Here is a 23,492-nt window from a genome sequence, read left to right on the forward strand (position 1 = left end):
CTATCGGTGGTTGGCACGCCTCTAATTAGAGCCATTTGGCTTGGGGGGAAGCAAATTTTGAAGCTGAGGAGGAGGGGAGTGGGAGATAAGGATGGGAAATTTCTCTTCAAAGCTGGGCTTGGGGCCCCCTGTCCCGGCCTTCCCAACCGACAGGTGCCTTTTCAGCTCCGACAGCTGCCTGGGGAGGTTGGAGGCTGGGCTCCACTGCCACCTGGTGGCCATTCTGGGCAGTGCAATCACAGATGCTAGCAAAGGCCCCGTGGGGTGGGGAGATTGTGGACCAGGTAAGTGTGCATTTTCCTGGGTTGGGTCCCCAAATCACTTTAGAGCAACTTAGCATCAGCATGATTTCAGAGTGTGTGTGTGTGTGTGTGTGTGCGCGCGCGCGTTGTGTGTACGTGTGCTCAGACATGACCTAGGTTGGGCTGACCTTAAGAGGCTGCCAGGAGGAAGCAGGGAGTCATTTGACTTGGGCATTCAGGGAAAGTTTCTCCAGGCATATCTCATCTGTAGGTGGAAGGGAAGGGTGTCGAGGCAGAGGGAACAGCATGGGCAAAGGTATGGAGGCAGACCCATGCAATTGTATGGCTTTGTAAACTCAAATAATAAGGCAACACGTTATCCATGAACATTTTATTTTTTTTAATTACATTTTTAAAAATTAAAAACATTTTTATTTGAGAGGGAGAGAGTGCGTGAGTGGGGGAAAGGGGCAGAGTGAGAGAGAGAATCCTAAGCAGGCTCCGCGCTTGCACAGGGCCCAACGTGGGGCTTGATCCCACAACCCTGGGATTATGACCTGAGCCGAAATCAAGAGTCAGATGCTCAACCTACTGAGCTGCACTGGCATCTCCCCCCAGCCCCCCACCCTGGTGAACATTTTAAAGTTAGGAGAAAAAAAAAAACATTTAAAGTTAGGTCTTCCCCCCACCTCCCCCCTCAGCCCCCACCCGTCTTCCTGTGGAGACTTCCTTTGAGGCTCCCAGGGAACCCGCCTCCTGCTGTGCGTGCTTCTGTGCAGTCCTACCCCTGGAAGGTGCCGGGAATGATGGTCTGAAGCCTAAGGAGGCCTCACAGTTCCCAGTTCTGTGCTCTGGGGGAAGCCGGCTACTGTGCAGGGGAGATCACGTGGGGAGGGAGAGACTACCTCACGGGGAACCGAGGACGAAGCGCAAAGCCGGCAGACACGTGCTCCGGCCAACTGTCAGCCCCCCCGGGGCCCCCTTAGCCGAGGGGTCACCCACGGGAGGGTGGGGACACTCCAGCCAGCAGCCGGCACTGTAGCAAGAGACCAGTAGCCTGGATTTCTGACCCAAGGGACCATGAGCCCACAAATGGTGGTTGCCGTAAGCCACTGAGTTTTGGGGTGTGTTATCCTACAACAATATTCAGAGCAGCCCGGACCCCAGGCTGCCACCGTTGCCTGTTTCTTATGTCCCTTCCACTGGGAGGCCACCTCCTCAAACAGATGGTGGAGTGAATCCCCACATGGCCTCTCATTTATGGGGCGGTTTACACACTGCACAGCCTGGCCTGCACTTGGCTTTTCTCCTCTCAATGATGGATCTTGTTTCTGGATGCGTGTGGTTCAGCACAGTAGTCACTATCTGCAGGAGGCTATTTGAACTTAATTAAAATTGAATAAAATAAAACATCCGTCCTCAATCACGTTAGCCTCAGGTACTCACTGGCCATATGTGGCTTGTAGCTCCCATATAGCACAGTATAGATGTAGAACATTGCCATCATCCCAGAAAGTTCTATGGGAGAGCGCTGGTCTAGAGCCTCTCCCTCATCCTTTTTTATTTTTTTAATGTTTATTTTTTGAGAGAGAGGCACACATACACAGAGTGCAAGTGGGGGAGGGGCAGAGAAAAGGGAGACACAGAATCCGAAGCAGGCTGCAGGCTCTGAGCTGTCAGCACAGAGCCCGACGCGGGGCTCAAAGTCACCGACCGTGAGATCATGACCCGAGCCGAAGTCGGTCGCTTGACCGACTGAGCCACCCAGGCGCCCCCGCCCTCGTCCTTTTTAGCAGCTGCATAGCATTTCCTGGTAATGGTGGCCATTGACGCTGTCTCGCAAGGGCTTGCTGTTCCCATGTCTGTCCTTCTCTGTGCAGGTGTATCTCTCTGGTGTAAATGCCCAGCATTTCTGGGCCCAAGGACATTTCTGGACCAAATTGCAACGAGAGGTTCTACCACTTTGCACAGCCACTAAAAATATGTAAGAAGGTTTGTTTTCCCACACCATCTACACTATGTGTAATTAAAAACAGTTTAGGGGCGCCTGGGTGGCGCAGTCGGTTAGGCGTCCGACTTCAGCCAGGTCACGATCTCACGGTCCGTGAGTTCGAGCCCCGCGTCGGGCTCTGGGCTGATGGCTCGGAGCCTGGAGCCTGTTTCCGATTCTGTGTCTCCCTCTCTCTCTGCCCCTCCCCCGTTCATGCTCTGTCTCTCTCTGTCCCAAAAATAAATAAAAACGTTGAAAAAAAAATTAAAAAAAAAAAAACAGTTTTAGCTAGTGGCAAATGTTTTCAAGACAAACACAGCCCTACCGGGATCCTGCCCTGCACATCCTCCTTCTACCTCAGAGTGCCTCTGGGCACCTTTCCGTGTTGACATATGAAGGGCTACCTTGTCCTTTTCTTTAAAAAAAAAAATTGCGGTAGAATTCAGATAACATAAAATTTACCGTCTTATTTTTTCCCATCTTAATTATTTTTTATGTGAAATTTATTGGCAAATTGGTTTCCATACAACACCCAGTGCTCCCATCTTAATTATTTTTAAGGGTACAGTTCAGGGCCACTCAGTATATTCATATCATGGGACAGCCATCAATACCATCCATCTCCAGAAGCTCTTCTTTTTCTGTTTTTTAGGTTTGTTTGTTTATTTATTTAGAGAGAGCACGAGCGGGGGAGGGGCAGAGAGAGAGGAAGAGACAGAGAATCCCAAGCAGGCTCCGCATTGTCCACGCAGAGCCTGACTTTGGGCTCAAACTCACAAGCCGTGAGATCATGACCTGAGCCGAAACGGAGTCGGATGCTTAACCAACTGAGCCCCCAGGTGCTCCCAGTAGCTTTTCATCATCTTAAACTGAAACTGTGACCCCATTAAACAACATCTAACCCCTCTCTCCCCCAGGCCCTGGCAGTCACCACTCTACTTTCCGTCTCTATGACTTTGACTGCCCCACGGGCCTTCTCTAAGTGGAATCATCCAGTATTTGTCCTTTTGTGACTGGTTTATTTCACTTAGCATAACGTCCTCAAGGTTCACCCACGTTGTAGCGTATCAGACTTTCCTTCCCTTTAAATTTTTTTTACATTTATTTTTTTTTATTATTGAGAGACAGAGCATGAGCAGGGGAGGGGTACAGAAAGGAGGAGACCCGGAATCGGAAGCAGGCTCCAGGCTCTGAGCTGTCAGCACAGAGCCTGACGCGGGGCTCGAACGCACAAACTGTGAGATCGTGACCTGAGCCGAAGTCGGACGCTCAACCGACTGGTCCACCCAGGTGCCCCGGACTTTCCTTCCCTTTACAGGCTAAATAATTGTTGTACGTATAGACCACGTTTTGTTTGTCCATTTGCACATCGATGGATACTGGGATGGCTTCCACCCTTTGGCGATTGTGAATAATGCTGGTATGAACATGGGTGTGCAAATATATCATCAGAACCTTGCTTTCACTTCTTTTGGGTACGTACCTAATAGTGCTAGACATGAGAGTGCTGGATCATATGGTAGCTCTGTTTTTAATTTTTTGGGGAACCCACCATACTCTCCAACAGTGGCTGTGCCATTTGACATTCCCGCCAACAGTACAATTTTTCCACACCTTCACCAACACCTGTTATTTCCTGTTTTTCTTGACAGTAGCCGTGCAACTGGCCACGAGGCGTTCCCTTGTGGTGTTGATTTGCATCTTCCTCATGGTGAGGGATGTTGAGCATCTTTTCATGTTCTTGTTAGCCATTCATGTTTCTTCTTTGGAGGTATGTCTATTTCAAGTCCTTTCCCCACTTTAATTGGGTTGTTTTCTGTTGTTGAGTTGCAGGTGGCTGCTGGGGCTGGAATGCATTCCTTGTGTAGTCTGGATGTTCACCTGTCAGATATTGCAAAATATTGCAAATATTTTCTCCTATTGCTTAGGCTGACTTGCCATTCTCGTGATTTTGTCCTGGGCTGCATGGAAGCTTCTAGTTTGGACATTGTCTGATTTATCTACTTCTTTCTTTTGGTTGCCAGTGCTGTGGGCATCATACACTTTATCCCTTTAAAAGGCTATGGAGTGGTCCATATGGAGTGTGGCTGTTTTATAATTGGATCTATCAGCAAATCCTGAAGGTGCTACTTTCTTTTTAAAAATTTGTTTTTAATGTTTATTTATTTTTGAGAGACAGAGAGAGAGTGCGAGTAGGGGAGGAGCAGTGAGAGATGGGGGGCGGGGACAGAGGAGCCAAAGCAGGCTCTGCTCTGACAGCAGCGAGGCTGATGTGGGGCTTGAACTCATGAACCGTGAGATCATGACCTGAGCTGAAATACGATGCTCAACCGACCAATCCACCCAGATGTCCCCTGAATGTTCTACTCTCAGAACAGATTCGGAATCTGTCCCCTTCTCACCACGTCCACAGCCCCCACCCTGGTGGCGTCTACCATCAACTGCCGGCTTCTCACTGGGCTCCCCGCTTCTGCCTTCACTGCTAACACTGTCCACCCCCCGCTTGCACATAGAGGGATTCCGTTAGACCCAAAGTCAGATCCTGTCCCTCTTCTGCTCAGAACTCTACATGGCTCCCGCTGACCCGGAATAAAAGCCAGCGTCTATTCAGTGCCCCATAAAACCCTGCGTGAAATGGTCCCCACTGTTTCCGAGGTAATTTCCTGCTATTGTCCATCTGCTCTACCCACAGCAACCCCATGGGCCAGGCATGCTCCTGTGGTAACATATGCCTTGCTGTTCCCCTTGCCTGGTCCAGTGTCTCCACAGCTATCTGCATTCGTGTTTTTGATCGGGTGTCATCTCAGCGTGTCCTCCCCTGCCCACTCTAACCTACAGTGAAGATCCAGGGGCACTGGGGTGGCTCACTCAGGTGAGCGTCCAACTCTTGATTTCAGTTTGGGCCATGATCTTGCGGTTGGTGAGATCAAGCACTGTGTTGGGCTCTGCACTGACAGCATGGAGGCTGCTTGGGACTCTCTGTCCCTCTGCCCCTCCCCCCCTTCAAAATAAATAAATATTTTTTTAAAAAATCTAAAATTAAAAAAAAAAAGTTAAAATCCAAACTCCCCAGCTCTCCTCATTCCCCTCCTCTGTTGTATTTTTCTCCAGGGTGCTTGCCAGGATCTAGCACACTGTATGCTTTACTCATTTATCTTGTTATCTTCCAAGGGGAATGTTAACTCCATGAAAACAGGAATCAGTCTGTCTTGTTCATGAATGTTTCTAGGGCCTGAAACACAGTCGGTGCCAAAAATTGTTTGGATGAAAATCAAGTGAAAGTGAGCACCTTTTGTCGGTAGACATTGGTTCGTGGGACATTTTTATTCTTTCCACTAGCCTTCCCGTGTCCTATCATATCCGTAGTGCCCACTTCTGGATCCCAAAACAAGAGGGTTCACATAAACCACTCCTGCATTCCCAGAGCCTGCCACATGGTGGCAGCATGTGCACAGGCAAGTTTCACGAGCCGGGCCTGAGCGCCTCCCGGGACTCCAAAAACTCTGGATCCCAGGATATTTGGCTTTGAAGTCTTCAGGGATCTAATTTGGGTCCTATTTGGGAGATGGGGAAAGTGAAGCTTCCAAGAGGAGGCATAGTGGAGAAAATCTCGGACACTGGAATCCGGAATCTGGCTTTTAAGTTTGGCTGTTTTACCAGTTCACTGTGGTGTGGGTAGGGATCACTGTGTGTGAAGTTTCCGTGGCTTACCAGGGTCAGGCCCTCTGGGGGGCCGGGCGAGGGCTGATGCACTCGCATGTGTCATGGTGGGCTAGTAGGAGGGGGAGCTGCTGGCCCAGCACACCCAGGACAGGGGGATGTTATTACCCCATCGTGCAGGCCTGGGACTGGGGCTGAGAGGACACACCCGTGTCATGGCCAGGAGGGCACAGAACAGGAACCTGCGCCCCCCCCCCCCCCCAGGCCCCCACTCCAGATCCACCAGAGACTGGCTCCAGGGACCATCTTTCAGCCTTATGTTTCTGCCGGCTGGCTGATCTCTACCCTCTGCACACACCTGCCTCCATGCTCCCTCAAAGGGGCGAGCCTGGGACTCCCTTTGGGCGAGTTGCCTCGGTTTTCTCCTCCTGAAAATGGGGCTGAGGAAAAGCTGCAGGCTGGGGGAGGGGATTTCGAAAGCAGTTTGGGGGCAGAGGAGGGTGTGTATCTGGGGAGGAAAGATCCTGTTCCTCCACGGCCCCCGCCTGGCTCCTGCCCAACACTTCCAGCCACACACAGGCCCAGCCCACAGATTCTGGTTTTAAAAGAGAAGCTGGAAATTGGAATTTTGATGTGAGGTCTCCTGGTTTTTAAATGTTGGCAATAGAGACATTAACGCCAGGGGGTCAAACTGAACGCATCTGTGGGTTGCCTTTGGCTCTTTGCTGCCAGTTGGAGACCCTTCCCCACCCCAGGTTTCTGCAAACACCTAGGTGGGCCGGTAAACTGGAGAAAGGGTAGTGTGGGTGGCGTTGGCCGGAACCTGGCTCCTGGGCTCTCCCTGCCACAGTGCCACTGTGTGTGCTCTGTGCCCATCAGCCCTTCCTTGGAGGGAAGGCTGAGAGTCCCTGCAGCAGCCAGCAGGGCCTGTTGAGCAACGAGGCTTGTAAAAACAAGGACTCACGTCACCCGAGCATGCAGCCTCCATGCACACACCTGAAGTGGCTCTGGGATAGACACTGCCACTCGTTTCGCCATCAGACGGGAGTGGGGAATCTGGGGCGGGGAAGCACAGGAAGCAAAAGGCACCCTTCTCTGGGTCCCAGTTTTCCCATTCGGAAAGTGGCGTTCACATCACCAGACCTGTCACGATTTATGACGAACCCAAGGGGGAAGGTGAGCCTGGAAAGACTTTAGTCCTTCCCACCCCTTAGATGTGACCCTGGCCTCAGTTTCCTCACTTGCAAACTGAAGATGATAATAAAAGGATCTGCTTCCTACAAATTATCAACAGGATTAAATGAGTTATTACATGCAGAGAGCTATAAATGTGGTCCAGAGAGAGTGCAAAGTTGGCTCAAAGACACATAGGAAATCCTCTAATTAGCTTCAGCCCCCCCCCCCCCCCCCGCCCAGGTCTCACTGCAACTAGGTGGGCTCAGAGATGAGCTGAGGCTCAGAGAGGGAAGCCATCTTGCCTAAGGTTACATAGCCCAGCTAATGGGTGACCTCACTTTCTCAGCTTCCTCCATTCATTGAGCATCTTCTGTGTGTCAGGCACTGTTCTAGGCACTGAGGGCCCAGCAGTGAATGAAACACAATTCCCTACCCTGGTTGGGATGACATGGGGAGGGGGCAGTGGGGACAGAAACCCAGCTGCATAGAAGAGATCATTTTGACTATAATGAGAATATGGGGGATGCAAAAGAAGTGACTGGGGGCTTGGGACTTTTGATGGGGAGGTTAGGGAGGACTTCTTGGAGGTAACCTTTGGGCTGAGCCCTGAGGAATTGACTTGGGCAGAGCTAGGGGAACAGTGTTCTTGGTCCAGTGGGAATGGCAAATGCATTCACCACTGGTAGCTTTTGATCATGCTGGGCTCAGGAGTTCCAGTATTCAAGGGCCAGCCCTCATGGAGTGGGCAGTCTTCTGGGGAGAGGGGAGACTGAGGTGGACTAGACACCGAGGGTCATTAATGGTAGCTGGTGATAGGCTGGGAAGGCAATTCACTAGGAGGCATGACCAGGAGGGCCTCTTGGAGGTGGTGTGAGCGTCCCACTTTGCAGCTTGGAAGGCCTGACTGAGTGGCCCTGGGGCCTCGATCCCTCCCTGGCCCAGAGGCTGCTGGGAAGGCCCAGAAAGCCAGCAGGCCCGGTCAGTGTTTCATCCTGTTCTTCCCTGCCCCCCATCCCCCAAGGGCACTTGGAGATGTCATTTCTGCAGCTCTCTGGGGCGGAGGTCACCCCAGCTCAGCAGATAACACTGAAGGTTGAGCAACGCCTGCCTTCCCCGCCAGGGCCAGGGCTGGGGTCAGTGGGCCGGGGGTTATCCCCAGGCAAGCTGGGAGCTGTGGCCCGAGCGGCCTGGGCCAGGAGTGGCAGCCGGGTAAGCCCAAGGAGCCGCCCAAGTGGCCTAGGAATGGGGCTGGAGAGGGCAAGGGGCCCCTTGAGCCCACTCCGCCCACTGTTCAAATCCAGGATGGGCCATGGCCTGTTTTCCCATCTGTGTCCCAGGAGTGGCAAAAGCGTCCTCATGCCAGGGCGAGAAAAATGAACCCCGGGTCCAGGCCCACCCTCAATACAAAGTAGGGACTTGGTGACAATAGGGGAAGTCCCTTCCCTCTCCGTGGCTCCCCGTGGGGTTTGGCCTGACACCTCCTCCGTCCCCAACCACCTCCCCCAGCCTCAGAAATATGTTTTTTGGCTTCAGGTTGGCAAATAGGTCTTAGGGCACCCTGACAAAAGCTTTTGAGACTAGTGGGGGACATGAGGCCATGTGACCTTGGGTGTCCTATGCCGGCCCCTCTGCCTTCTTTGCACCCTGGGAGGGGGGCGGCTTATTTCTAATGCGCCTCCCAGAGTGGACTTCAAAAGTAAGCCTTGTGTTTGGGAGACTGGTGGAGACAGCAATACAACTAATAATAATAATAACTGTAACGACACCTTCATGGATGGAGCTTGAAGTGAAGTGACTTGCCCAAGGTCACATAAGTGTGTTAGAGTCTAGCACCCCTGCCCCCTTCCACTTCCCTGGGCCCATGTCAGGGTCAGGTGGGGCCAGAGAAGACCCAGGTGCTTTCTAACGGGGCGGCAGGTCTAGTGGGCGGGGCTAGGGGAGGGGCGCGGCCACCGCGGCAGAGGCCCCAGTGGAGTGCGCCGCAGAACTGACCCTCATTCCCCCCGACCAGGGTTCTTGTATTGGAGGTGGCTTTAGGAGGGTTGTCTCCACCAGCGTGGAATCCCCTCCTTCCAAGAGCCATGGATGGGGGCAAGTTTAGGGCGGGGCCGCACCCGAGGCGGAGATGGGTCACCTCTTCAGGAGCCAGAGCCGGGGGTTGGGGTCTCCAGGATCCGGCCTGGGGAGCGCCCCCTCGGAGGCGTTCCGGCTGGGCGCCGCGGATCCTGAAGCCACCGCCTCTTCCAGCAGGGGGCGGGCGGCGGCCGTGTTTTGGGTGGGGGAAGGCGAGCGCGTTGCCCCCTCCCCGGATCCCCACCCCCCCCCTTCCAGTACAGCCTCCAGCCCGGAGGGGGCGGTCCGGGGGCGGGGTCGCGCCTCCCCTTCTCGCTCCCAATCCCCGGGCCTCCGGGTGGGGGTGGGCAGGGGGCGTAAGGCCGCCCCCCACCGATCCGGTGGACCCCAGAGGGCGCACTCCTGGTCTTGGGTCTGGCCGTCGTGCCCCGCCGGCGCCCTCCCGGGGGTCTCGGGCAGCTACACCGCGTCCCGGCGGCGGCGGGAGGGGCCGGGGCGGCTGCCAGCGTGACGCAGCCGTTGCCATGGGCCGCCTTATAAATAACCGGGCTCAGGAGAAACTTTAGCGAGTCAGAGCCGCGCACGGGACCGGGAACAGGACCCACGCGAGGGTCCAGCTGCCAGCCCCCGCACTAGTAGCGGCCACCCCGGAGGCGGCGGCGGCAGCAGCAGCAGCAGCAGCGACACAGCGGCGACAGTTCGGAACCGGGAGGCCGCGCCACCTGCGGGCCGGCCGGAGCGGGCAGCCCCAGGCCCCCTCCCCGGGCACCCGCGTTCATGCAACGCCTGGTGGCCTGGGACCCAGCATGTCTGCCCCTGCCGCCGCCGCCTGCCTTTAAATCCATGGAAGTGGCCAACTTCTACTACGAGGCGGACTGCTTGGCTGCTGCGTACGGCGGCAAGGCGGCCCCCGCGGCGCCCCCCGCGGCCAGACCCGGGCCGCGCCCCCCCGCCGGCGAGCTGGGTAGCATCGGCGACCACGAGCGCGCCATCGACTTCAGTCCGTACCTGGAGCCGCTGGGCGCGCCGCAGGCCCCGGCGCCGGCCACAGCCACGGACACCTTCGAGGCGGCTCCGCCCGCGCCCGCCCCCGCGCCCGCCTCCTCCGGGCAGCACCACGACTTCCTCTCCGACCTCTTCTCCGACGACTACGGGGGCAAGAACTGCAAGAAGGCGTCCGAGTACGGCTACGTGAGCCTGGGGCGCCTGGGGGCCGCCAAGGGCGCGCTGCACCCCGGCTGCTTCGCGCCCCTGCACCCGCCGCCCCCGCCGCCGCCACCGCAGCCCGCCGAGCTCAAGGCGGAGCCGGGCTTCGAGCCCGCGGACTGCAAGCGGAAGGAGGAGGCCGGAGCGCCGGGCGGCGGTACCTCAGGCATGGCGGCTGGCTTCCCGTACGCTCTGCGCGCCTACCTCGGCTACCAGGCGGTGCCGAGCGGCAGCAGCGGGAGCCTGTCCACGTCCTCTTCGTCCAGCCCGCCCGGCACGCCGAGCCCCGCCGACGCCAAGGCGCCCCCGGCCGCCTGCTATGCGGGGGCGGCGCCGGCGCCCTCGCAGGTCAAGAGCAAGGCCAAGAAGACCGTGGACAAGCACAGCGACGAGTACAAGATCCGGCGCGAGCGCAACAACATCGCGGTGCGCAAGAGCCGCGACAAGGCCAAGATGCGCAACCTGGAGACGCAGCACAAGGTCCTGGAGCTCACGGCCGAGAACGAGCGGCTTCAGAAGAAGGTGGAACAGCTGTCGCGCGAGCTCAGCACCCTGCGGAACTTGTTCAAGCAGCTGCCCGAGCCTCTGCTCGCTTCCTCCGGCCACTGCTAGCGCGGCCCCCGCGCGCGGCCCCCTGCCGGCCGGCCTCCGCGCTGCTGGGCGCGCCGCGGCCGCCGAGACTCCGGGAAGCGCCCGCGCTCCCGCCCCCGCCCCTGGTGGCGCCGGCAAAACTTTGGCACTGGGGCACTTGGCAGCGCGGGGAGCTCGTCGGTAATTTTAATATTTTATTATATATATATATTTTTGTCCAAACCAACCGCACATGCAGATGGGGCGCCCGCCCGTGGTGTTATTTAAAGAAGAAATGTCTATGTGTACAGATGAATGATAAACTCTCTGCCTCTCCCTCTGCCTCCTCTCCAGGCGCCGGCGGGCGGGCCGGTTTCGAAGTTGATGCAATCGGTTTAAACATGGCTGAACGCGTGTGTACACGGGACTGACGCAACCCACGTGTAACTGTCAGCCGGGCCCTGAGTAATCGCTTAAAGATGTTCCTACGGGGTTGTTGATGTTGTGTTGTTGTTGTTGTTTTTTGGTCTTTTTTTTTTTTTTTTGTATTATAAAAAATAATCTATTTCTATGAGAAAAGAGGAGTCTGTATATTTGGGAATCTTTTCCGTTTCAAGCATTAAGAACACTTTTAATAAACTTTTTTTTTTTTTTTTGGAGAATGGTTAAAAGCCTTTTGGGGGCAGTAGTTGGCTTTTGATTTTTTCTTTATTTTTGGTGTATATGATATTATATTTGCTTTCCTGGTGTGGGGGCTTGTGTGTTGGGGGGCTGCTGTTATTTTTGGCTTCTATGGTGGTTGGGTGGGGGTGTTACAGCTGTTTGTTTGTTTTTTTCCTCCTCTGCTACAACCTTCAGGGTCTGTGCTTGGAGATGGTGGGGGAGGCAGAGTGCTGGGTCAGGCTTTCAGGGTGACTCAGCGCCCCTGGGTGCTGGGGAGGAGTGACTGGGAACCCTCCTTGGGGAGACGGCTAGGGCCTCTGGCTGGTCCTGAGTGCCAGGCTTGGGTTTAGAGGCCCTGCAGGTCTGTGACCTCTGCACAGTGTTTGGGGCATCAGGCCAGCAGGCCAGATTACATAGGAGGAGGGGGGTACAGATCTTGGTCCTGCTAAGCCCAAGTTGGGGCAGATTCTTTCGCTAAGTGTAGATGGGCGGGCTGTTTAAAAAATACTTTGCGTGTGTATATATTTATTTTAAGAGGAGGCTGGGTGTGTGGGCGAGCTTGTGTTTGTGTGTCCCTGGCCAGCCTGAGGGGAGAAGCTGGGCCAGGTGGAGGAAGGTGGGGGAAGGGTTCCCACGTTTCCATTCCCCTTCCTCGGGGTGGGGGGTCTACCACTTGTCCTCTGCCCAGCTGTGGACTCCACGGCCCCGCTTCACCTGCTTGCTCGCGGTGGCCTTGCCCGGTTTGAACCTGGGACTGCCGTCCCTGATTTCCAGAGACATAAGGGACCCCTGGCAAGGCTTCTGCTTCCCTGCCCCCTGCCATCCTCCCACCCCTCTGCACTGCACCCCCACGGCCCTTCCAGCCCTGGACAGCGTTCCTGGGAGCCGAGGCTGGACACGGAGGGGTTGGTGTGGATACACATTCGGCGTCCTGCAGTGCCTGGCACGCAGGAGGTGTTATATAAGCGTTTGCTCTCGTTATTATTTTTTGCTGGGAGGTTCCTGGCATTTGGCAGCCAGTCTTCAGCACAGCGAGAGTGTGGCGAATGCCTGCCAGGGGTCGGGTGTCCAGTAAATCCTGGACCTGACCCACGTCATGTAAACCTCCCAACAACCTTTGCACAGGTGGGTACTGCTACAAAGCCTGTTTTTAGAGCCGTGGGGCAGCCTCTTGTCTCATCCCTATGGGTAAGAAAGTGGTTTGGGGACCCCGTCTGCTAGGAATTCAGTGGTGGGGTAGAATGGAGCTTCATAGATTAGTTTGCCGAGGGCCTGGGGCAGCCTGGGAGCAGCTGCTGGTATGGCGGTTTTAGAAGAGGAAATGCTTTTTCCCCTCCCTTTTCCTCTGGGGGCCTGGGTGTGCTTTCTCACTGGGAACCCTGGGTATGGGGGACAGAGGCAGGCAGCTCCCACCATCATGGAGCTGAGGGTCAAGGCAGGCTACCCCATCCCGGCCTCTTTTGTTTTTGGCAGTAGGGCTGTATGGGGCACTGGGCACAGATAATCTCACTTTGGTCCCGGGCCTCCATCAGTTCCCCCCACCCCCCACCCCCTAGCAGGTCTCCCTGTCCTGGGTGTCCTGGGTGGGTAGATGGCTGGTTGGGACCCTGGAGCCTCGAAGTCAGTCAGGTACCAGCAACAGCACATTGGTTCAGCTGCCTTTGAGATTTATCCGCTAAAGGGTGAAGGCTGGGGGCTGGACTCCAGGGAAGGAGGTGGCTCAGTCCTTCTGTGGGTGAGGAGGTCACGATTTAAGAAGGAATTTTCCCAATCCCTGCTCTCCTCTTTGTCACTGAGAGTTGGCTGGTGGCCACTGCTCACCCGGAGGAGGTGAGAGGGGAGCAGCCTAGCCACACAGTGACCCCCCCCCCCCCAAGCTCCCCTTTCCTGAGTGCCGTCTTGGAGCCAGCACTGAGCACAGACCTTTACATACTCCCATCCGGATTTAATCTACATGAGCACTCCATGGAAGCTGTTATGCCCATTTTATAAAAGTAAACTGAGGCCCACAGAAGTGGGGTTAGTGCTTAAGGTGGAACAGGGCGAAGCCAGTTCCAAAGTTAGGTTTTGACCCTCAAGTCTCTGCAGAAAAGCCCGGGGTCAAGAGCCTGCTTTGTAATCCCAGCGCTTGCCCCCAATGCTGGGCCCTGCCTGGATGAATCCTTGCCCAGTCCCAAGTTCAGGTACCCCACATGCTGGAATTAAGTGACTTGCACACAGTTTCACAGTTTGGAAGCGAAAGAAAGGGGGTTTGACCCCAAGCCCATCTGACTGCCCCTGAAGAAGGTTGGGGAAAAGTTAATGGGTTGAGGGCTCTGCTGGTGGCCTGGGTGGCCTGGTGTGGGAGCACTGTGGACAGAGCTGTGCCCAAAAGACCGGGAGACTTCTTAGGTGGGGGGACACTCACCCCATGGATCTAGGCTAGGAAGGTTAAAGGCTTGCAGGGAGGAGGGAGGAGGCCATCCATAAGTCAGGAAACAGAGTAGCTTGGGGGAAGGGGCACTGGTGGGGGGGGGGTGGTGGCACCCAGGAGGCCAGAGAGGAGTCTTGAGGTATAGTAACAGCGGGTGTGAGTTCAGGGATTACAATGTGTAAAGCACCACTCCAAGGCCCGGGCTCCTATGGACCAGCAAGGATCCCTCTGTCTGCCCGAGAAGGCCGGTCATGTTAACCACAGACCCATTTAATGGGGCTGACCACTGAGGCCAGCTGGGAACCCCAGTGTTTGCTCAGGACAGGAGAGTTGACAAAACACAGTCCTACCTCATAATCTTGGGCAGCTGTCTCACGGCCTGGTGATTTCACCAAGGAGAAAAGTGGGTGTCCAGGGTGAAGGCGGGAGACACCGCCAGGGACGTGCCAGTCGAATCAGCCCATCCGCCTCTTCGAGGCCGCGGCTTTGGTTGTGGGCATTTTCCCGCCAAGCAGACAGGCTCAGAGAGGGGAAGAGGCCTATCCAAGGTGGCACAGCTAAGAATGTGGGAGTTGGGGAAGGAAAGAGAAGGGACACTTCCCCATGAAAACACCTAAAGAATGTGTCCTTCTCCCCCAGGGTCCCATCTAGGCCTCCCTGGGACTGTTTTGTCCGTGTGCCTGAGACATTTATTTGTCCAGTTCCTTTTTTCATTTCTTTGGCAAACATTTATTGAGCACCTGCTGTGTGCCAGGCCCTATGCTGTGTGCTGGGGACGTGTGGTGACCAAGCTGGCAGTGACAATTTATGGGGAGAGGCAGACACTAAGTTCCAGTAACTAGAGCACGATAATGACAGGTGGGGACAAGGGCTCTGAAGGAAGGAAAGTGGGGCAGGGAGGGGCTGGGAGGTCTAGGAAAGCCTCTCCTAGGAGGCGGCATCCGAGCGGACACCTGAGCCAGGTGAGGTGTGAGCGGAAGGGCCTTGGTTTATGCGGCACACGTGCTGTGCTGGGTGCCGTTGTTTTTTTCCACGTGCCCTTTATCCTCACAGTGACCCAAGGACTTGAGTGCTGTGTATCATCCCCCTTCCCCAGTTGGGGAAACCGAGGCACAGAGAGGCGAAGTCACTGGCCCAACGGCTGATGAGTGGCTTGTGTGAGATTTGAGTTCATGTCTTCCATTTGAACCTGGGAAGCCTTCTCTACCTGCCTCTGCCCATGCCCCAGATTTCCTATTTGCTCTGTTTTCCTGTCCTGCTCCCCTTCCCCCATCTTTTCCCGGTCTGGCCGACCTGCTGGGTGAGCCCGGATGGAGTCCCAGCAGCCCCAGCCGCCTGTCTGTCTGTGCCTCCTTGGAGGTCTTCAGCCTCTTATTGGGCATGTGCAGGCAGGTGCGTGAAGGAGGCTGGGGGTGGCTGGGGGTGGGGCTAGGGAGACTGGAGCTTCCGGGGTCCCTACCTGTTAGACTTTGAGTCCCTCCTGGTCCTCTGAGACCGAGAGGTAGGAGTCCCATTTTACAAAGTGGGGACCTGAGGCTTGGAGAGAGGGCATTACTTGTTCAGAAAGCAGGTCTTAGAATCCATATCTGCCTGAGCCCCAAGTTTGGGTATCTTGTCTGCTTGTCACTGTCTACTGGCGGGGGAGGGGGGCGGGTACAGATGGGCAAACCTTGATTTTATAGCCCTTGAGGGGTAAAATGCTCGGGCCAAAAAATAAAAATGCTCTGAGCTTTGTCCCTTACTTGCTGGATGACTTTGGGCAAGATGCTTAGTCTCTTTGGGCCTGGGTGTACATTTGCATATTCAATCAGGATCAAGTGAGCAGCTACCGTGGGCCCTGGATGGTCTCTGGGCTCCCAGAAGTGACATTGAGGCACGGGAAATGGGTGACTGAACAGCTGGAAAACTGCAAGCTAATTTCAGATTATGCTGAAGACCTTGAAGAAAATGAAGGGGGAAGTGGTAGAGGGTGACAGGAGGAGGAGTGTTTAGAAAGCATTCCAGGCAGAAGTGGCAGCACGTACAAAGGCCCTGAGGCAGGACAAAGCTCTGTGTGCTAGGGAAAGAGTGAGGAACTGAGGTGGCTAGTATAGAGGCAGCCAGGGGTGGCATGGGGACAGGAGAGCAGAGGGGTGGCAGGGTCCTTTGTGCAGAGCCTTTGTGGAGGCCAGGGTGAGGCTGAGGGAGGCTGTTTTGAGGATGAATGAGTGGGTGTCCCTGGCAGGGCCTGGCACCTGGAAGGCCCTTGACAAGTTTGTTGATGGGAAGGAACAGGGCCCTCAGCCTCAGGAGGAGGCAAAGTGCAGTAGGTAAAGGGCACAGGGAGGCTGCCTGCCTGTGCCCAGGAGACCTCGTGGGTGAGGAGCCTCTGACCCAGGGCCTGGGGCCACAGGGAGCTGTTCACCAGGCAGGAATGAGGGGAAGGGCCGGCCAGGAGGGGGGCACCGGAGGAGCGGAGGCCGGGAGCCAAGAGGGGGAGAGTTCCTTGGGAAGCCGTGACTGCAGAGGAGAGGGCACGAGGGAGGGAGAAGGGCCAGGTTGGAGAGACAAGTGGGGCCAGGCTGCCCTGAGGCCTCCAGGGTGGGCGTGTTGGGGTGTCAGGGGGTAGGCAGGAGGCTGGGCCCCAGGAGAGGTGTTTTCTTTTTTATTTGATTTTCCAAGCAACGCACGAGCCTGGTGGCGAGGTTGAAGATTGCAGAGCATCAATAGAAGAAGGAAATAAAAAGCACCTATGGTTCCATTACCCAGAAACAAACCCCGTTGACACTTGCTGTGTGGCCTCGGGCAAGTCCCTTTACCTCTCTGCGCCTCGGTTTCTGTGTTCATAAAATGGAAAACTAATAATGCTTGTCCCATAAGGTTTTTGTGAGGATTAAATGAGTTAATTCATGCAACATATTTAGGGCCATGCCAGCACATGGTAAGTATTAGCCGTCATCATCATCATTAACAGCGTTCCCATTTTGGTGGGGTAAGAGTTCTGGTGCTGGAATTTACCTGCATTCTAGTTCTGGACCCCCCATTTCCTGGCTGTGTGATTTGGGGCAAGTGGCTGCATCGTGGTGTCCCTCAGTTCCCCCACCTGTAATACGATAATAAAGTTCTTCATGGTGTTTTGTAAAGATTTGACGGGTAAATTCATGTAGGGTGATTGGAGAGAGAGCTCTCCTTCCAGAATTTTCACTTCATGTGCATTTTTTCTTCATTGTAGCTAACATCATCTATTTGATATTCACTCCCCTCCTTCTTCCTTAGCAATAGGGCCCTCTATTGTGGGGGGCAAACGCCCTACGAAGAGACTACATTTCCCAGATTCTCTTGCAGCGAGAGATGACTAACAAATACAAGTAGAAATCGTAGGTGAGGTTTCCAGGAAAACTCTTTAGAGGGGGCTGATTCAGTTATGAGGTACATTTCCTTTTGCCTCCTTCTTTTGCAGCCCCCCTCTTCCACCTTCTTCCTGCTTTCTGCCCGGAAGTCAGCTATGATGGCTGGAGCTTCAGGGGCCATCTTGAACCATGTGGCAAACATGGCAGCCTGGAAGCCACATTCTGAGGGTGATGAAACTGGGAGAGAAGAGGCACTTGGGCTCTCGATGGTAGTGCAATAGCCACACCACACTAGTCTTTGCCTGCCTTTCTCTGGCATGTATATGTGTGTGTGTGTGTGTGTGTGTGTGTGTGTGAATACACACACACACACACACACACACACACACACACACACACACCCCTTATGGAGGTCTCTGTCATTTTGACTTCCTGTTTCTGGTAGCTGAATCTATTTCTAACTGATACATTTGCCCAAATGGAATCAACCTATATGGATTGGACAGACTCTCTTCTGCTAACCCCAGCAAGGTCAAATCCTGGGTCCCCACCCTCCCTATGCAAACCACCAGGGAGGTCCTCAGTTTGGAAATAGAGAGGGTCAGTCCCCGCTGCAAAGCTCACAGAGCATGTTGGCAACTATGCTGGGACCCGACACCCCACACCACCCTGAATAACCCCTCTCTGCCTCGTGCTGCCCCTGCCAGCACCTGCCCCAGTGAGACCTTAGCCTGCCAGGCCTGGGAGGTACCTTTGCTGGACGGCCTGGGGCCAGCCCAGCTGGGATCGCTGTGGGGTGAGTCTGTAGGCCAGGGAGCCAGGCTGGGTGAGCTTTTATTTTTATAGCTGTCACCAGATCCTGCCTCACAGGCCCTAGCCCTGGAGCCCTGGTGAGGACAGAGGCAGGCAGGGAGGAGGAAAGGCTCCTCAGGGAAACTGGTGGGTGGGGATCAGTGGGCCCTGGAGGAGAGAGAACTGGGGCAGAAGTTGGGGCTGCCTGGACCGCCTGACTCGAGTCAGTCCGCACATCAAACGGGGCTGGTCATCAAGCGTTCCTCGCTGACGCTCTTGGGGGCGTTGGTGAGGGACGTACAGATAGTGGGGACCCTTTCCTTCCTTTAGTCTTGAAACTCAGGTGCAGAGCATCAGCCCGTCCTGGCTGCCGGTTCTGAGGATGCCGTTGCTGGAAGTCCTTGCAAAGCCTGCCTTGCACTTTGTTCCCCACTTTGTTCTAGCTCCCCACACCCATGCCACCCACTTCTCATAGCCCCCACCCCCACTGTGGCTGACATCTGTCCTTATAGACGTGGGTCTTGTTTGATGTACTTTCTTCTCAGTGAAGTACACACAGGCAAGTGCACACAACATAGGCCTCCAGCTTGGTGGGTTTTCCCTGTGTAGACCCCTGGCTGGAACCAGCAGCCACCTCAAGAAACAGACCATTCTAGCACCCCAGAAACCCCTTGTGCCTCTTCTAGCTATAAGCCCCCCTCCGCCTCCCCCTACATCACCACCTAAAGTTAATTAATCATTATCCTGATTAGTTTTGCCTGTTTCAACACTTTAGAAGGAATCACACACTATGCATTCATTTATGGCTGATTTTTTTTTTTCTACTCAGTATTGTAACTGTAACATTCATCCAAGTGCTACGTATCAAGATTTGTTCCTTTTTGTTACCGAACAGAATCCTACTGCATGGGTATCACACAATACATTGACCCATTTTATTGCGGAGGGACATTTAGATTGTTTCTAGCTTTTAGCTCTTCAGAACTGGGCTGTGATGAATGTTCTAGAATGCATGTTTTTTGGTGAGCATACTTACACATTTCAGTTGGGCATAGACCTAGAAATGCTTGCTGAGTCATCTGAAATGCTGAGTAGTGTTTTAATTCCTGTTAATGGTATTCAACCCTAGATCTTATTCTATTTAAAAAAAATTCTGTCTTACTCAGTCTGGGCTGCTCTAACACAATACCACAAGCTGAGTGGCTTATACACAACAGAAATTTATCTCCTGCAGTTGCGAATCCTGAGGAGTCCAATACCAACTGGTGATAGACTTGGGGTCTGCTGAGGACCCGCTTTCTGATTCGTAGACGTTGTGTCTTCACATGGTGGAAGGGGTAAGGGAGCCTTCTGGGGCCTCATTTATAAGGGCACTAATCCATTTGTGAAATAACCCTCACATTGGGTCATTCCAACATGTGAATTTGGAGGACACAAACGTGTAGTCTATAGCACTTTTTTTTGAAAAAAGATCTCAAATGTATAGACATGTGACAAAAACAGTACAAGGAACATTTCCCCCCCTGAATTATTATTATTTTAAAAATGTTTATTATATATTTTTAAGTTTTAAATGTTTATTTACTTGGTGGGGGGCAGCGCCAGTGGGGGAGGAACAGAATCTGAAGCAGGCTCCAAACTCTGAGCTGTCAGCACAGAGCCCGATGCAGGGCTCGAACTCATGAACTGTGAGATCATGACCTGAGCTGAAGTCAGATGCTCAACTGACTGAGCCACCCAGGTGCCCCTACTTATTATTTTTGAGAGAGAGAGAGAGAGAGAGAGAGACAGAGAATGTGCACACAAGTGGGGGAGGAGCAGATATAGAGAGAGGGAGACACAGAATCCAACGTGGATTCCAGGCTCCAAGCTGTCAACTCAGAGCCAGATGCGGGGCTCAAACCCATGAGCCATGAAATCATGACCTGAGCTGAAGTCGGAGGCTTAACCAACTGAGCCACCCAGACTCCCCTGCCCCCGAATTATTTAAGAATAAATTGCTCACCTGTTGTCTTATCCCCCCGTAATACTTTGATATGTATTTCCTACAAACAGGGATATTTTCTTGTTTTTGTTAAAAAAATTTTTTTAACGTTTATTTGTTTTTGAGACAGAGAGAGACAGAGCATGAACAGGGGAGGGGCAGAGAGAGAGGGAGACACAGAATCGGAAACAGGCTCCAGGCTCTGAGCTGTCAGCGCAGAGCCCGACGCGGGGCTCGAACTCACAAACTGCAAGATCATGACCTGAACCGAAGTCGGACACTTAACCGAGCCACCCAGGTGCCCCAGGCCTATTCAACTTTCACCAGCTGGCCTAACCATGTCCAGTAAGAGGATCCAATTCAGAATCACGTGTCGCATTTAGTTGCTATGGCTCCTTAGTCTCCTTTGATCTAGAACAGCTCCTCAGTCTTTCCTTGATGTTCATGACCTTGACATTTTTGAGCATGACAGGCCAGCTGTTTTGTGGCACATCCTTCGCTTTGGGTTTGTTTGCTGTTTCCTGGTGATTAGACTCAGGTTTTGCATCCTTGGTAGGTGAATCACAGAAGCAGTGCTCTGTCCTTCTCTTTGTCCCATTATTGACGGTGTTCACTTGACCCCCGCTGTTTATCGAGATATAATTGACATACAACATCATATGAATTTAAGGACAACGTAATGATTTGATAGATGGATATACTGTGAAACGATCACCACAATAAGTTTACTTAACATCTGTCACCTCACGTGGTTACAGTTTTTTGCCTTGTGATGAGACTAATGGTGTTCACTGTGTTCACTCAATTGAAGGGATATCTGTCAGACTTCACCTCTGTGAAGTCGCTTTTCTCCCCTTTGTAGTAATAAGTATTTGAGGGGAGGTACTTTGAAACTATGTAAATATCCTGCTCCTCATCAAACTTGCAATGGTTCGTTTATTTTTATCAGTATGGACTCATGGTTTTTTATTTTATTTAATGGGTTGTAGTACATTATTATTATTATTATTATTATTATTGTTATTTATGTGCTTAATTTTCCCATATATGGCTTCTGGGAGCCCCTTCTAGCTGGCTTCTGTGCCCTTCTGACATGCCGCCATTGTTCTTTTTTTTTTTTTTTCCAACGTTTTTTTATTTATTTTTGGGACAGAGAGAGACAGAGCATGAACGGGGGAGGGGCAGAGAGAGAGGGAGACACAGAATCGGAAACAGGCTCCAGGCTCCGAGCCATCAGCCCAGAGCCCGACGCGGGGCTCGAACTCCCGGACCGCGAGATCGCGAGATCCCGCGAGATCGCGAGATCGTGACCTGGCTGAAGTCGGACGCTTAACCGACTGCGCCACCCAGGCGCCCCCCCGCCATTGTTCTTTGAGCACCTCCTTACTTTCCCTGCCCTAGCCCTGGAGTCAGGCATTTCCCCAAGGAGCCCTAGCTCCTTTGGGTGGAGAATGGTATTTAGAAAGGTCGCAGCACAAGTGTGCGCATTGCTGCTTGGAGTATCGCTGCCCCAGACCCTCTCTCAGACTGCATGTGTGTATATACATGGACACATACTTATATTGTATCATTTCTGTATCTGATTACCTGTCTTCTGTGTATCGTCTTTGAGAACACGATTACAGTATTAAACTCTATTTCCAGTCCAGTTCCATGTTTGGAACTATCTTTCCCAACAGTTAGAAGAATACTGGCTTTCATTATTCTGTTTTTTTTTTTTTTTTTAATTTTATTTATTTGTCTGAGAGACACAGACACAGTGTGAGCAGGGGAGAGGCAGAGAGAGAGAGAGAGAGAGAGAGAGAATCCCAAGCAGGTTCTGCACTGTCAGCATGGAGACCGCTGTGGGGCTCGAACTCACGAGCCTTGAGATCATGACCTGAGCTGAAACGAAGAGTCAGACGCTTAATCCCCTGAGCCACCCAGGCCTTCATTATTCTTAATGTATGTATGTATCTCACCAAATCCCCTGGATGTCACCAATTTCCTGTTTCTGGATCACCTTCCCCTCCCCCCTCCCACTTGGATGCCCTCACTATACTCTGGCCCCCAAACTGCACCACCTTCCTTGTGGATGATCTCCGTTCAACTGCTCATGGAATTTACACATTTTTATTTAATTTGAATATATAATACACATGCTTTGTCCAGGATTCAGAAGGTATAAAAGGGTTTAAGTGAAAAGCTGGTCTCCCTCCCCCCACGGCCCTCACATTCCTCTTCCCTTCTCGTCAAGCTCACCCCCGTTCTCAGCAGTATTTCTGGTTTGGGTAGTTTGTGTAAGCCAGCCCATAGGCCCATGCACACACACATGATATTCACACACATCGCACGTTGTGACACTTTCCACACTGCTGTCTCCTTTGGTTTTTTCATCTAACAATGTGTCTTGGAGGTTGCTCATACCAGTCCTGTAGAGCTGCCTCATTCTTTTTTGCTTTTATTTTAAGTTTTCCTGCCTCATTCTTTTTGATGAGCACACAATATTCCATTGCACGGAGATACCACGATTATTTAACCAGGCCCCTTTCGATGGATATTTAGGTTGTTTCCAACCCTTTTCCAGCTCATACAGTGCCCTTGGACAACCAGATCAAATAGGCCACATTTTGCAAGAAGACAAGGTCGATTCCCAGAAGACTCTTTTGGAGATGTCTTTGTGTTGCTCTGTGGCCCTCTAACTCATGGCTTTTTGCTCTGATGCACAATGTGCCTCTGGATGTAGCTGCCACATTGTAATGAACTATCCTCCTTGAGATGAACACTGATGTTGCCTCTGTTGCCAGTCGTCTACATACTGAGTTAGAGTTTGGGGGGGGGTGATCTAGAGATGAACCGAAGTTGACCCTCCACGGTCACCCTGCAAGCATCAGATGGCTTTCCTTATTGCCTTTGGCTCCTTCCCTGCCTCCCTGTCAGGCTCCCGGGTCAGATGGGCGAGTGCTCATATCTCAGCTTTGCCACTTAGGTGTTTGATCTGGAGAAAGTGACCTCTCCCATCCGGGCCTCAGTTTCCTCATCTGTACAGTGGTTCTTGTCACACCCCTGACGGGTGTACAGGGTGGGGCTTGATGGAAAGTAAACCCTTGATAAACAAAGGGTCCCATTGCGTTAGGGTCCCCAGGCCTTTGTGGCATAAGTTTCTACCCCAGGCTTTAGGGACACAGTCCCCCTAAGTGAGAGGGAGGGGGCTGACCTGGAGAGGACCAGGGAGTCAGGGGGCTTGGGCTGGGGTTGGCAGGCCCCAAGAAGAGTTGTAACCGGGCTTTTGGTTCAGTAATATTTGAAGGAAAAATGCTAATGCAGATGGGATCTGGTATTTATTCCTTCCTTCCTTCCTTCCTTCCTTCCTTCCTTCCTTCCTTCCTTCCTTCCTTCCTTCCTTCCTTCCTTC

General features: G+C 53.3%; 1 protein-coding gene and 1 long non-coding RNA gene across 3 annotated transcripts in view; both read left to right on the forward strand.

The window, feature by feature from the left end:
* LOC121019991 (uncharacterized) overlaps positions 1 to 23,492 on the forward strand; it is a 231,513-nt gene that overhangs the window by 17,672 nt on the left and 190,349 nt on the right. The window lies entirely within an intron of this gene.
* On the forward strand, positions 9,522 to 11,588 carry CEBPB (CCAAT enhancer binding protein beta). Its single transcript, XM_040459824.1, has one exon. The coding sequence runs from the start codon at positions 9,919 to 9,921 to the stop codon at positions 10,957 to 10,959; it is 1,041 nt and encodes a 346-aa protein (XP_040315758.1). The 5' UTR covers positions 9,522 to 9,918; the 3' UTR covers positions 10,960 to 11,588.

This window comes from Herpailurus yagouaroundi, unplaced genomic scaffold, assembly GCF_014898765.1.
Source record: "Herpailurus yagouaroundi ecotype Mexico unplaced genomic scaffold, PumYag 246, whole genome shotgun sequence".
Classification (NCBI taxonomy): domain Eukaryota; kingdom Metazoa; phylum Chordata; class Mammalia; order Carnivora; family Felidae; genus Herpailurus; species Herpailurus yagouaroundi.

What these genes read in the sequence shown, in the direction of transcription:
- CEBPB (XM_040459824.1), top strand. Translation starts at nt 9,919, where the DNA reads ATGCAACGCCTGGTGGCCTGGGACCCAGCATGTCTGCCCCTGCCGCCG.